The 13,252-nt window shown below is 39.6% G+C and overlaps 1 protein-coding gene across 1 annotated transcript in view; it reads right to left on the bottom strand.

Moving 5' to 3' along the window:
* Window positions 1-13,252, bottom strand: part of WDR27 (WD repeat domain 27) — a 76,684-nt gene that overhangs the window by 24,990 nt on the left and 38,442 nt on the right. Inside the window, exon 21 of the mRNA XM_074820535.1 lies at window positions 5,041-5,138. Within this exon, the coding sequence (XP_074676636.1) occupies window positions 5,041-5,138 (98 nt within the window). The remainder of the gene's footprint in view (window positions 1-5,040; window positions 5,139-13,252) is intronic.

Below are 13,252 nucleotides of genomic sequence, written 5' to 3'. Positions count from 1 at the left end.
CACCCAAAAATGTTTCTATGTAATAACCTCTGTAAAATCAGTAAATCTTTCTTCAATTATTCACCTAGCTTGAATGACCTGCATATTCATATGCTCATTGTACTCACAATCTAGCAAATTCCTCAGTGCATGGCTTCCCTGCACAGAGGTATTGACCTAGCATTATCTTAATCTGTTTGTATAATACATTACAGAGCTGTGTATATACTACCTATGTTACTATCGCTTTCAGAAGTGGACAGAATTACTTTAAAGTTATGAGTATTTCTCAGAACATTAAGCAGCTTTTGGATTCCAGTTAACTACATGGATCACATGCTTGATAATTACCAGAACCAACTTATCAGCACATTTTTTTTGTGCAGAAACAAAAATAAAAACATCACAAGGCACTCCTTACTGTTCGTTTTGCAGACCTATGCACCTTATGTGATAAATAAATATAATTGTGAATATGCATGCCAGAGTGCAGCAAGAGCAGGGCTGCTACAAAAGGGAAAATGAGTGAAAAGCCAATGGTGGTCACAGCACAATGTCATCACCGACTAGGGCACCCTCCCACCATATCTGAATAGGGTAGGCAGAGCAGTGTGCTGATAACAACGTCCATTGACAGTCCCAGAAAAAGTGAGGTGATGAACCAGGTCCAGGATCCATCCCAGGAGTCCAGTCAGGAGCAGCAGGAGCCAGATACAGGGCTGGAGGCAAGACTGAAACATGGGTCCACTGGAGGCAGAACTCAAGGCAAACTACCTACAAGGTAGGTCAAGGTCCATTCAGAAAATGAGGCTGGAGGCAGGACTTGACACAGGTCGACTGACAACATAGTTCAGGCAAGGACTAAATGTCTAGGCCTGAGCTTAAATAGAGTGCCTGAAGCAAGGAGCAGAGAGTGCATGGGTGGGGGTCCAAGGCTGGTCAAGGCAATTAAGGCCCAGTGGTGCATTCAGGGTTCTCACAGTGCAGTCTCTAACTTGAGTAAAGATGCATCTGAAAATCTGAGACCAAGCCAGGCCATACAATTAGTGTCATAAAGAAGGATGAAGCTTTACCATATCATAACTTTAGCCATATTTTACTGATGAGCAAGGAAGATCCACATGAGTGCATAAAAGCTTTGCAGAAGATCTGAAATCCACCTTGGTGAAGAAAAGCTTACACTAATTCACATTCTAGAACCACTCTTAGGAAAGTGACTCTTTGGAATGAAACATGCAAGGGAAACCGCAAACCGCTGCAGAAATCTGGACAGCTGATTTTTCTCAACATCAGCCAGTCATGAAGATGAGGGTATTTATGTAACTTTGCCAGTGAATGTGAGCTGGTGCTAAATCGAAGTGTTTAGTCAATAGTCTAAATGCATTTAACAAAGTGAAGAGGTCACACTTTGAATTGATAGTTTCTTCCTAACAGAATGAATGAAAGAAATTTGCTTTCTTCTGAATGTTTTAATGCACATAATTATCTAAACTACAAGTGGAAGGAAACAAGAAATTGAAAAGATCCAGACTGGTAACACAGAATTAAAAACCATCATGTGAAATTTAAGTGACATAGGAATGTATTAAAGCACCTGATATTTAGTCTAGTATGCCATTTTGGGTTGTTAAGGGTTTATGGTGTAAGGGAATGGAATCTTCCTAAATTCATAAGCTTCTACACTCTTTCAATGCATTGGTTTTACAGGACTGGGACGCCAAAATATATCTGTCTTTCATTGCCCTATGTGGTCATGGACTAAAAACAGGCAGGACTGGCAGATAAGGAGGCTTAGGCTATTGGAATTTTCTGATATATCTATCCTGAGCAATCTACAGGACTCACCAACTTGTGTCATTCCAAGACAGATTTTCCCGAAAGATTAAAATTAAGTGGTAGAGACAACAGGTACAGATCCCTAAGAATCATTGTTAGATTCCTCACTTCAGAAGCAGTTATGATGTCTCTAAAATGCATTCAACAGAGAGACAGCGGAAGGAGATAGAATGGTAAAGTTTCATGCGTCTTATGGACAATTAAGAGTCTACAATGTTTCATCATAAAGAACACTTAAACTCCTTCAAGAAATGTACCCTAAAGAAATGTATCCCAATGCATCTATTCATAAAACCTCATAGTTCACTATCCTAACCTGGAAGAAGAGTAGCCAGAGCTGGTTCTTCTTCCAAAAAGATCTATTCTCCTTGGTTCTTTTTTCATAAATCTGCTTTGTAGATTGTCTGGAGCTTTTCTTACCTACAGTTATAAATGAGGAGAATGCAGAAGTATAAAAATATTTAAAATCTTCAGATGAAACTTTACAAATCCATGCATTTCAAAGAAAATGAAGCAGGAGTCTGAGTAAATCCAAAAGTCACTAGCAGTGTCCAAGATTCCCTCATTTATTGGCAAGATGACCTGGCTGTGTGAGGTTGGCTGACAACATCAAAAAGTTAAAATTTCTTCTCTAGTACCACCTTCAGAGGAACCCATAAGACTTTCTGGCACTCTCTGAAGCAATCTTGGAAGGCCTCCAGATCATCAATAGTGAAAGAGACGGACAGATTCACAGCTTTATCCAGTAAGGATGATGAAAATGGAAGTTGCAAAATACTCTCACCAACTTCAGGAACAAAAGAAAAGTTAAATGAATTTTCACTGGAAAAAAAAATGTAGTTTGATAATATAGACTGAATGGAAAAAGTCTTGTGGAACTCAGAGTAAAAAAATCAATATATTCAAAATCTATAAAGCTGCAGGCCAGGATAACATGTCTGAAGATTTATGCTAAGCAAAGATCAAAAAAGCACCTGAGCATCCTGCTATGATTCCTCAGCAAATTGTAAGAAAAGGAATGCATGTCAGAAGAATAAAGAAAAGAACCATCATCAAAGAAATTGAATAAAGAAACAACTAAGAGTCCCAGGGAAATTGTGCAGAGTTACTCTGAATATTACTTCCTATGCTTTCAACTGCAGCTTTCAAGAGCACCATGCTGGAGGATTTTTTCTCTATTTAATCAGAATTTCATACTTTACAGTATTATTATATAAAGTAACAATGGATAGAACTCATCAAGGGCAACAAGCAGGTCAAACACAAGAAAAACAGTTTTCACTGTGGATGTCTAGGGCAAGTATTTAGAATAAAATCAGCAAACAATAAAGTTGAGATTTTGCAGCTAGTGTTACTATCCACAACACTGCAAACAGTATAAATGAGAAGGTGGACTTACCTTTGCTATATTTCAAGAACACTGGACAAAGATTTCACTAAACAAACCCTATTCTGGCAAACCCAAAGCAGAAACAGAGAGAGGTCACTTCAGAGGGACCATTCAAAACACAGTAATGGCTGATGCACCAACTTTACAAACCAATAACTTTAAGAGATTAAAGATACTGGCCCACCATAAGATTGTTTAGGAGCTAATCTCTCATGTAAGCACCCAACACTGCAAGGAATGGACTGGATTTGATTGGACAAGACCTATGAACTAAAAAAAAGCAAAAGTTTTCAGTCTCCGTAACTGTATAGTAGACCTAACACTTCAGCGGACACTTGTTCCAAGTTCAGACAGTGCTTTCCAAACTCAGCCATTTCAAATTTATTTATGTGAAAAACACCTGGTGAACACATTAGGAAAAAGTGAACAGTTTTCCTCCTTATGAGAGCTCAAGAATAGATTTTAAAATACAGAAGACTCAATCTCTGGTCTGAGCAATGAGAGAAAATTTCATTTTAAAAAACTGGAGTTTTTTTCCCTGGAAGTTACTAGCAAGTGAAAAATAATGATTATTTGCTCTATTTCTTCTCCACAACAGTTACTACCATTGATCACTGTGTAATATGTAACAAACACACACATACACATAATACCTAATAAGCACCTTTTAAATATGTGTCATTAAGGACTTAAATTACTTTTTTTGAAGTTTGGCTAGTAGAACTCAGTGGACACTAGAATACACCAACTTTGCCAAATTAAATATAGAGCAAGAACATACATAAATTATTCCCTTCTTCCCAGGACATATTCATTTAATAGATTGCCCAGATTTTATACTTTAACTATTTTACCATTCACCTGCTCTACTTATATTAGTATTTAGAAACAAAGAGACAGATAAGTGATCTGTGAAAAGCTTTCTACTTTTTCATTACTCTTCAGCAACACAGTTTGAGCAGCTTATTAGAAAAACATAAGAAGGTAACAGATTCCAACCCCAGCAGTCTCTAGTTTCATTACTTTCTGACATTCAGTGCAGCTAATACAGCAATGCTTTTGGCAAGAACATATATGCCCCCTATAGATTTAATGCATTCTTACCACAGAAAGACAGGAATAAATGAAAGGCTCATTAAGCATTTCATAAATAGAAAATTCAGTATTAGAAAAACTATATTACATCTTTCAATAAATATATGTTTACATACACAGAAAGCAAATACGAAATTATTCTTTAAAACTTAAATATCCTCCAGTTCCTTTTCTTTTAAACATAATCTTTTAGCCTGCACAACAGAGACTGCCCCAAGTATTCCTTTCCTTTGTCCCACAGATTTCCCAAGTACAACACCGAAAGGTTTTTTAGAAAAAGTGCAAAATTTTATTCTGAGTTTATGATAACATATTATGCAAATTTATAGCACTATATACATGATTTGTAATAATTTTGTTACAATTACATTTGTATTTTAAAAGCTGGATCATAAATTTTACCTCCTTTAGCAGTAATGACATGCTGTTTGGAAATACCATTAGCATTCACTTCAATATACTATTTTATATATACAATTAGATCTACAAAGGTAGGTAAACATGAGTGATAAATCTTGACCATTTAATGGCTTCCACATAACTAACTGCACTGAGGAATCAGCATTTTGTTTGGTCTAAAATTAGTAAATTCCAGTTAGCCTTTAATTTTCTTTTTCAAAGGCCTGACTGTAGATCTGATTCCACATTCATATTTCTGCTGGTGTACCACAGCAAGTATGACAATTCTGAATAAAGATAAAGCATGGCTTTTTATTCCAAGGTATCTAATTCAGTCTTACTTTAGTGTTCTTAAATCCCACAGTTTGATGCCATCACCTGCAGCTGTGGTCATGAAAAGATTGTAAGCTTCAGGTTGCTGAGTGCTGAAGGATGACCCCTGTAAAATATGAAATCAATTTCAGATAACAATTCTCACGGAGTTAAATTTTTATAGATTCATCGAATATCTCAAGTTGGAAGGGACCCATAGGAATCATCAAGTCTGACTCCCTGCTCCTCGCAGGACTACCTAAAATTAAATCATATGACTAAGAGCATCATCCAGATGCTCCTTGAACTCTCACAGGTTTGATGCCATGATGACTTCCCCAGGGAATCTGTTCCAGTGACCGACCATCCTCTCAGTGAATTATTTAGTTCATTTAAAAAATAAACAGTGTGTAACAATTTGTTAGGTTATGTGAAAAAAAGCTTGTCTGCACACACACAAAGGAGTGCAGAGGACAGTTGGCATATGAAGGTACCCCCATAATCCAGTCAGAGCAATGGGAGTACTGGCTCTACTCCTCTCAGTGTTGTACTAGCACAGATATGAGCCCTTTGGTCCAGGGGTGATACCCACCGTGATGCATCAACAGGAAAGGCTCTCTGGATCATCTCACAGACTGATGGGGATTAATACCTATCAGGGTATGGGATCCATTATGTGATGTAGGGGAAGATAATTTTGTGATTGCATAAGGCGTTATGGGATGTTTAGGGGAGCAAATAAGGGCAGGGAAATGGAGGGATCAAAGAGTAGTCTAACTTTTGATTATAAGCCATGTTTAGCCCTGGCATAAGTGGGCACACTTTCCCTTGACTTCAGCAGTAATTGCATTCATTCATAACAGGACTGATTTTGGCTTTGTACCTTTAAATAATTAAATACAGTCTATTTTTAAACCTCTGATTTTTTAACATCCACATTGGCAAATCCTGGCCTTTTTGCTGGCTACAAAGTTCTTTCTCCAGGGAACTAAATATAAACAGTTAAAGCTTCTTTCCTTTCTCCACCATTCACATTCTTGATTTGGCTGAATACATCACAGAAACCTCAAGGCCATTTCCCTCAATCAGTGCTTGACTGCCAGGAATCTTCTATTCGTTATGAAAACTGGTGTATAGCTGGAAAATGCTCTAGTATTTAGTCAATAGAAATCCCCAAATGGCAAGACAAACTGGGGCACTCAGCAGTAAAAAGACTATAAGAGCTTTCACTTACTTTGCTTTAAGCAGGTTTCCTTCCTAAACTAAGTATTACCACAGTCTGCTCTAACAGATGAACTAAAACGCTCTGTGCAACAGATTTCCCAACAAAGTCTACACATTCTCGTATTAGCGGTGTATAGCTACAAACAAGAGTAATTGTAAAAGATAAAGATAGTAGTTGTCCAAAGGATAGTATTCATTAAAAGTTACAGAGCACCCTTTCTTTCTGTGTTTTTTAAATTTCTACTCACCATCCCTTTCTTCAGTCAGCAATGATCACAGAGTCCAATATAAAAAGTTCTATAGACACATACACATTCACTTCATGCACTGCTCCTTTAGAACACACTAACATTAATACACATAAGAAGAAGTGTAATCCCTTTGTTTCTTTCCTGCCCTGACATTTTGTGGGCAATATACTTTACTAATATAAAGCTACTTGTATCTTCAAAGTACATTTGCCAGTGAATATTGCTGCAGAGGACAAGAAAATATATACTAGTTGGGATAATAGGCAAGCTGAATTTTATTTATCCCTTTGTGGCTTTATAGTTCATTAATTTATTATAATCTATAATTTATGAGAATCTAATGCAAAAAGTAGCATATTCAAACACTCTTCAAACTATATTCTTTCATTCTGACAGTCAAATCACTTGCCTATGCCCCGTCATCTTCCTGATCTGCCACTGTAATCCCTTCTCAGCTTCTCTCTAAACTAACTACACGACAGCTTTCACATAAAATTTGGCCCCAAGGAGATGGTTCAACAGAATCCCTTTCTCATTCACTAATTCTGTATGAACACCATTGACATCATCCAAACAGTGCAGTTGGCTTATGCTGAAGGCATAGATCAATAGATGTCTCAGAAAACGCTCTACATCTTCAACAAGCACATGCCTTCAGACAGGTTTGTCACTATGGCTAGGAAAAAGTTAATTAACTGAAACTTCTGAGTTGCCTGTAACATTTTTCAGCCTTCACATCATGTGCATTTCCTAATTAATGGACCAATGAATTCTGAAACAAAAGGCCCTGGGCAGAAAACTAGAAACTTGGTTGTTTCTCTGAAAATTAATGTAATCTGTAACTGTGTTTGCTAGCAGAACATAATACCATCCAAATATTTGTGGCTGATACTGAAAGATTCCTGTTCAAAGAATATGTTTTGCAGCACTACAAATGTATTGCTAACACTAAAGCTCTGAATCTCTGTGGTCTGATCTCTAATTGCCATCTATTTCTGTATCTCAGAGGTTCATAAACTCTAAGAGAGGAACACAATTTTGATATTTCAAACAATTCATTTTACTACGTTTCTTAAAAGTTAGTATGCAAAGCAATGGAACCATGAAAAGTCACATAATACTTTGGTAATCACTGATAATTAATTTTCATGGGGTGATCTTATGTATCAAACCAAAATCATCAAGTTGAAAATCACTGGTTGAATAAAACAATTTACAGCAGTGTAAATCCATTATTATCAGTTTAGGATATTCACCTTGTCAGGCTTGGTATAAGATGGCTAAGGACTACTTATCAGAGTGAGGTGAAGTTACTACAGCCAGAAGAGCAACATCTGCTCATTGCCTCAGAAGGAGCTTAATGACATTACTTGGGTCTAGTAACAACCTGCATTAAAATGTCATAAGCAGTTCTGAGAGTAGCATCTGGAAACCAGATACAGGTTCAGGGAAAAGAGTGAAGGGTTCCTCAACCCTAAAAAGTGGGAGATTAACATCTTTGTTGGTGACACAGACAGTGGGATGGAGTGCACCCTCAGCAAGTTTGCCAATGACACCAAGCTGTGTGGTGTGGTCAACACGCTGGAGGGAAGGGATGACATCCAGAGGGACCTGGACAGGCTTGAGAGGTGGGGCTGTGCAAACCTCATGAAGTTCAATAAGGCCACATGCAAGGTCCTGCACATGGGTCAGGGCAATCCCAAGCACAAATACAGGCTGGGCGATGAGTGGATTGAGAGCAGCCCTGAGGAGAACGTCTTGGGAGTAGCAGTGGATGGAAAACTCACTATGAACCAGCAATGTGTGCTCGCAGCCCAGAAAGCCAACTGTATCCTGGGATGCATCAAGAGAAGTGTGGCCAGCAGGTCGAGGGAGGGGATTCTCCCCTCTACTCTGCTCTCGTGAGACCCCACCTGAAGTACTATGTCCAGCTCTGGGGCCCCCAGTATAAGAAGGACATGGACCTGCTCAAGTGGGTCCAGAGGAGGCCACAAAGATGATCAGAGGGGGCTGGAGCACCTCTCTTACGAGGACAGGCTGAGAGAGTTGGGGTTGTTCAGCCTGGAGAAGAGAAGGCTCTGGGAGACCTTATAGCGGCTTTCCAGCACCTAAAGGGGGCTACAGGAAAAGTGGGGAGGGACTCTTCATCAGGGAGTGTAGCGATAGGACAAGGAGTAATGGTTTTAAATTAAAAGAGGGCAGATTTAGGTTAGATATAAGGAAGAAATTCTTTACTGTGAGGGTGGTGAGACACTGGAACAGGTTGCCCAGAGAAGTTGTGGCTGCCCCCTCCCTGGAAGTGTTCAAGGCCAGGCTGGATGGCGCTTTGAGCAACCTGGTCTAGTGGAAGGTGTCCCTGCCCAAGGCAGGGGGGTTGGAACAAGATGATCTTTAACGTCCCTTCCAACCCAAACCAGTCTATGATTCTATGATTTCCACCAGTTTCCTCAAGCTGAGGAGAACAATGAACCTCTTTCCCCCAGTTCCTGAGCAAACACTCTGAAAAATAAGCTATTACATGAATCTGCAGCAGTATCACCACATCTCCACAGAACCATGTATTTAGCCCAGTTTCCTGATGAAATGATGCTTATGTAACTGTACTGTCTGCTGATTCTCATCCAGAATTTTTTTAACCTGCTTCACTATTTAAATCCAATCTGACAGAAAGATGAAGGTCTTATGATAATTATGTTACCACAAGATACATGTAAATGAGTAATTAGCAGACAGAAATTCAAATCAACACAGCCATTAAGGAAAGTGATTTTGTTTGACAAGCCATTAACCAGCCAACACAAGAGTAATTTAAAACAGGCGTGCAGTATGGCATGCCTCTCAGTCAACTAGTAATAAGGACATGACCAGAAGATAAGGTTGTGACAGGGGAGGAGTATTTAGGGAACACAGGGAACAAAACTGAAAGTGCACGTGGTGGGGAGGTGAAGGTTATAAAGATAGTCAAATAGAAGTTTTTGTGGTGGATTTGGAAGGTGATATTTAAGGACACAGGCTTAAAATCCTTTAGAAAGGATGCTTAATTAGTTTTGTTACTGCTGGAAGAACCTGTATACAAAGAACGACAAGCTTTGTATTGTCATTATGCGGTATGTGCCGAGCACTTCAGGGGAATTTGGTGCCAAAATGCTTTCTAAGGAAGCAAAATACACTGAGGTTTGGAATAATAAACATTAATATGGTCCATTAAATCAAGATTATAGAGATTCTAAGCAAGCAGTATAAGGCCTAAAGTTCTGCAAGCAATTTAATTGTGTAAGCTTTAATCATATATGGAACTTCAAGAACCAGGCATGTGTTTTTGCGGTTTCCTCTCCTGGACTTCGGTAAGCTAAGTTGAACTACTTTGGATCCAGGACTAAGGGTTCTTTAAATATCAAATCCTAAATAACTGTGTTTAACATCTTTATTGATGATCTAGACGAGGGGATCGAGTGCACCCTCAGTAAGTTTGCAGATGACACCAAGTTGGGTGGGAGTGTTGATCTGCTCGAGGGTAGGGAGGCTCTGCAGAGAGACCTGGACAGGCTGGAGCGATGGGCTAAGGCCAACTGTAGGAGTTTCAATAAGGCCAAATGCCGGGTGCTGCACTTGGGCCACAACAACCCCCAGCAGCGCTACAGGCTTGGGGAGGAGTGGCTGGAGAGCTGCCAGTCAGAGAGGGACCTGGGGGTGTTGATTGACAGCTGGCTGAACAGGAGCCAGCAGTGTGCCCAGGTGGCCAAGAAGGCCAATGGCATCCTGGCTTGTATCAGCAATAGCGTGGCCAGCAGGGACAGGGAAGTGATCTTGCCCCTGTACTCGGCACTGGTGAGGCCGCACCTTGATTACTGTGTTCAGTTTTGGGCCCCTCACTACAAAAAGGACGTTGAATTACTCGAGTGTGTCCAAAGAAGGGCAACGAAGCTGGTGAAGGGTCTGGAGCACATGTCGTATGAGGAGCGGCTGAGGGAACTGGGGTTGTTTAGTCTGGAGAAGAGGAGGCTGAGGGGAGACCTCATCACCCTCTACAACTACCTGAAAGGAGGTTGCAGAGAGCTGGGGATGAGTCTCTTTAATCAAGTAATAAGTGATAGGACAAGAGGTAATGGCCTCAAGTTGCGCCAGGGAAGGTTTAGACTAGATATTAGGAAGCATTTCTTTACAGAACGGGTTGTTAGGTGTTGGAATGGGCTGCCCAGGGAGGTGGTGGAGTTCCCATCCCTGGAGGTGTTCAAGAGGTGGTTGACATAGCACTTAGGGATATGGTGTAGTTGGGATCTGTCAGTGCTAGGTTAACGGTTGGACTAGATGATCTTCAAGGTCCCTTCCAACCTAGATGATTCTGTGATTCTGTGATAGGTGAAAAATGGGAAGCAATGTGCCACAAGCAATACACATTATAAACAAAAATCTGGTAGTGAGCACACTACCCAGAACAATTTCTTCCCTACGTGAGGTTTCTTTTGTTACAATTTTGCCCAGCTTCTTCTTTTCCTTCTACTGCTTTTCTTCATCCAATACTTAAAATTTGTCAAAGCCCCATAAGTCTAGCTCTAAAATGGCCTTTTAATAAGTATCAGAATATCTATCTCTCATCTGAGAGATGCTTGCTACATTCTTGCTCTGATCTCCCTTCCCTGATGCTGACAAAATAACAAAAGTTCACAACACAAAATACTCTTCTGTAGAATATAAGGAAAGCTCTGAAATAAACACAATCAAGTCACTGAAATACTATAGATGGAAGGGTATAGAGTGAAAATATTTATATATCTGTGAAAATATTTATATATCTGTATATATATATACACACAGATATATACAGTGTATATATAGACATGTTACTTTCAACCACTGTTGCAATTTAAGGTTTTCAAACCAAACAGGGTAGTATTAAGACATTTGACTATTCCTACAGTTACCAAAAATAAAGAAGGAAGGATTACATATAGCAATATATACTTTCCATCATGATGCAATGCTAGTGTGCAGACATATTTTCACTGTATTCATTATTTTTCATCTCACTATAAACATGTAAGAACACAGAGCAGCTTCTTACCTTGTCCAAATATGGAAACTACTGTCTTGTCTTTAAAGATTTACCAGCCAAGATTTTTTTCTTACATTTCTCTCTGCTGAGTCACAGTAACAATTATTTTTTCCCCGGCTTCCACGCAATTTTTATATTTCTTCAGCTTCATACTACTGAATGTTTAATTTCTGAAGTAATCCTTTGCATTAAAAGCTGAATTTAAAATGGGAAGACATTCTAACTGTGATACTGCATTTAAAGATGTTTAAAATTATTCTTTGTACTAAAGCAGAAGTCCCAGCCTTTACTGATGTTGCTTTCTTCACTTCCCTGCATCCTTCTCCCTCATGGCAATTACCTCCCCAAACCTAGTTTCTTCGAGTCCTTTCATCTGCCTCCTCTGGACCCTTGCAAGACACGAAGGTTCAAGGAGGTGAGAAGGGAAGACATAATCAGGGCAAATGAGCTGGGAACAGCGGTAATGTACATGGTTGTGGATGACTGGAACAGTATGGAGCAGGGGGGAGGATTCTACTAGAGTGAGGAAATTAAGTACAAGAAGGAGGAGAAAGGAAAGAGGTTGTAGGAGTTGGAGAAGAGCTCGTAGCTGCAGAGGTAGAGCACGTGTAATGATACAGGGAGATACAGCATAGCTTCAACTGATGAAATCATAGGCTTGGAGACCTAAACTGTCCAAGTGGCACAGGATCAGAGGCGCAGGCTTCAGCCACAGGATGGTTATGCTGGAACTCCAGCAAACTGTCCAGAAGCTTGAGATGGTACAGTCATCACAGAGGTTGCTAGTGAGAAAGGAAGAAGAGTGGCAAGATAGAAGACAAGCTGGAAGCCCCATCTGGTTGCCGCCACTGTTCTTGTCTCCAGGGAAGAGGGAGAAGAGTCAATAAGAATGGGCAGAACCACCACCAGATTCACACCTCACCTGAAAAGAAGGACCACTGCAGCAATTGCTAGCCTACAATAGCAAACACTCCATGTATTTATTATATATATATACACTGTATGACTACATACTCTACATTCATCTGCAATATTTCACAAAGTGTTAACAAGAACAGAGATTACCTTGCATAATTCAAGCTTCAAATAAGGGACAAGTTTCATCAACTGTACTTACATCTGTGCAGAGGCTGAAGATTGAATATCTCAGGCAAGGATACAGTCTGATTTTACAACCTAATTACAACCAGAAAGATTCAAAACATTCCTGCTAAAGAAAGAGAAGCTGTGGCAAGTAATGATTTCAGTAGGGTGGTTTATCATCTTCAGCATATCATTACTGGATCAAGGCTTCATCACACTGATAACTGCCACTGCAAAAAGCGATGTGCTATACTGTACTAAATGGAAAGCGATGCTTCTGACCACCTATGGTCATTAGAGAATTTGGGGGGCATGTGGGTGAACTCAATGATTTTAGCCAGTATATTTTGGGCAGATTTCAAGAGGAGCATCTATAAAGAATTCTACTTTGGCTTCATTGCAATTACTGCAGATTTTGATAAGCAAAACAAGGGTTTCTGGATTCTTGAGAGACAGAAGATTTTTACATTAATCTTATTTAACAGGCCACAGAGAGAGATTTTCAAAATTAGACAAGAGAGTAAGGCAAGCAGTTCTTAGATTCAGCTGATATTTAAATGTTTGAATGTTCCTCTGAACATTTTCCCACAGCGCATTCTAAATTTCTGTAGTGCCATGCAGATAATCTGT

Source organism: Strix aluco, chromosome 3 (assembly GCF_031877795.1).
Source record: "Strix aluco isolate bStrAlu1 chromosome 3, bStrAlu1.hap1, whole genome shotgun sequence".
NCBI lineage: Eukaryota > Metazoa > Chordata > Aves > Strigiformes > Strigidae > Strix > Strix aluco.
The sequence above is the reverse complement of the archived record's forward strand: the minus strand, read 5'-3'. Positions and strand labels throughout refer to the sequence as shown.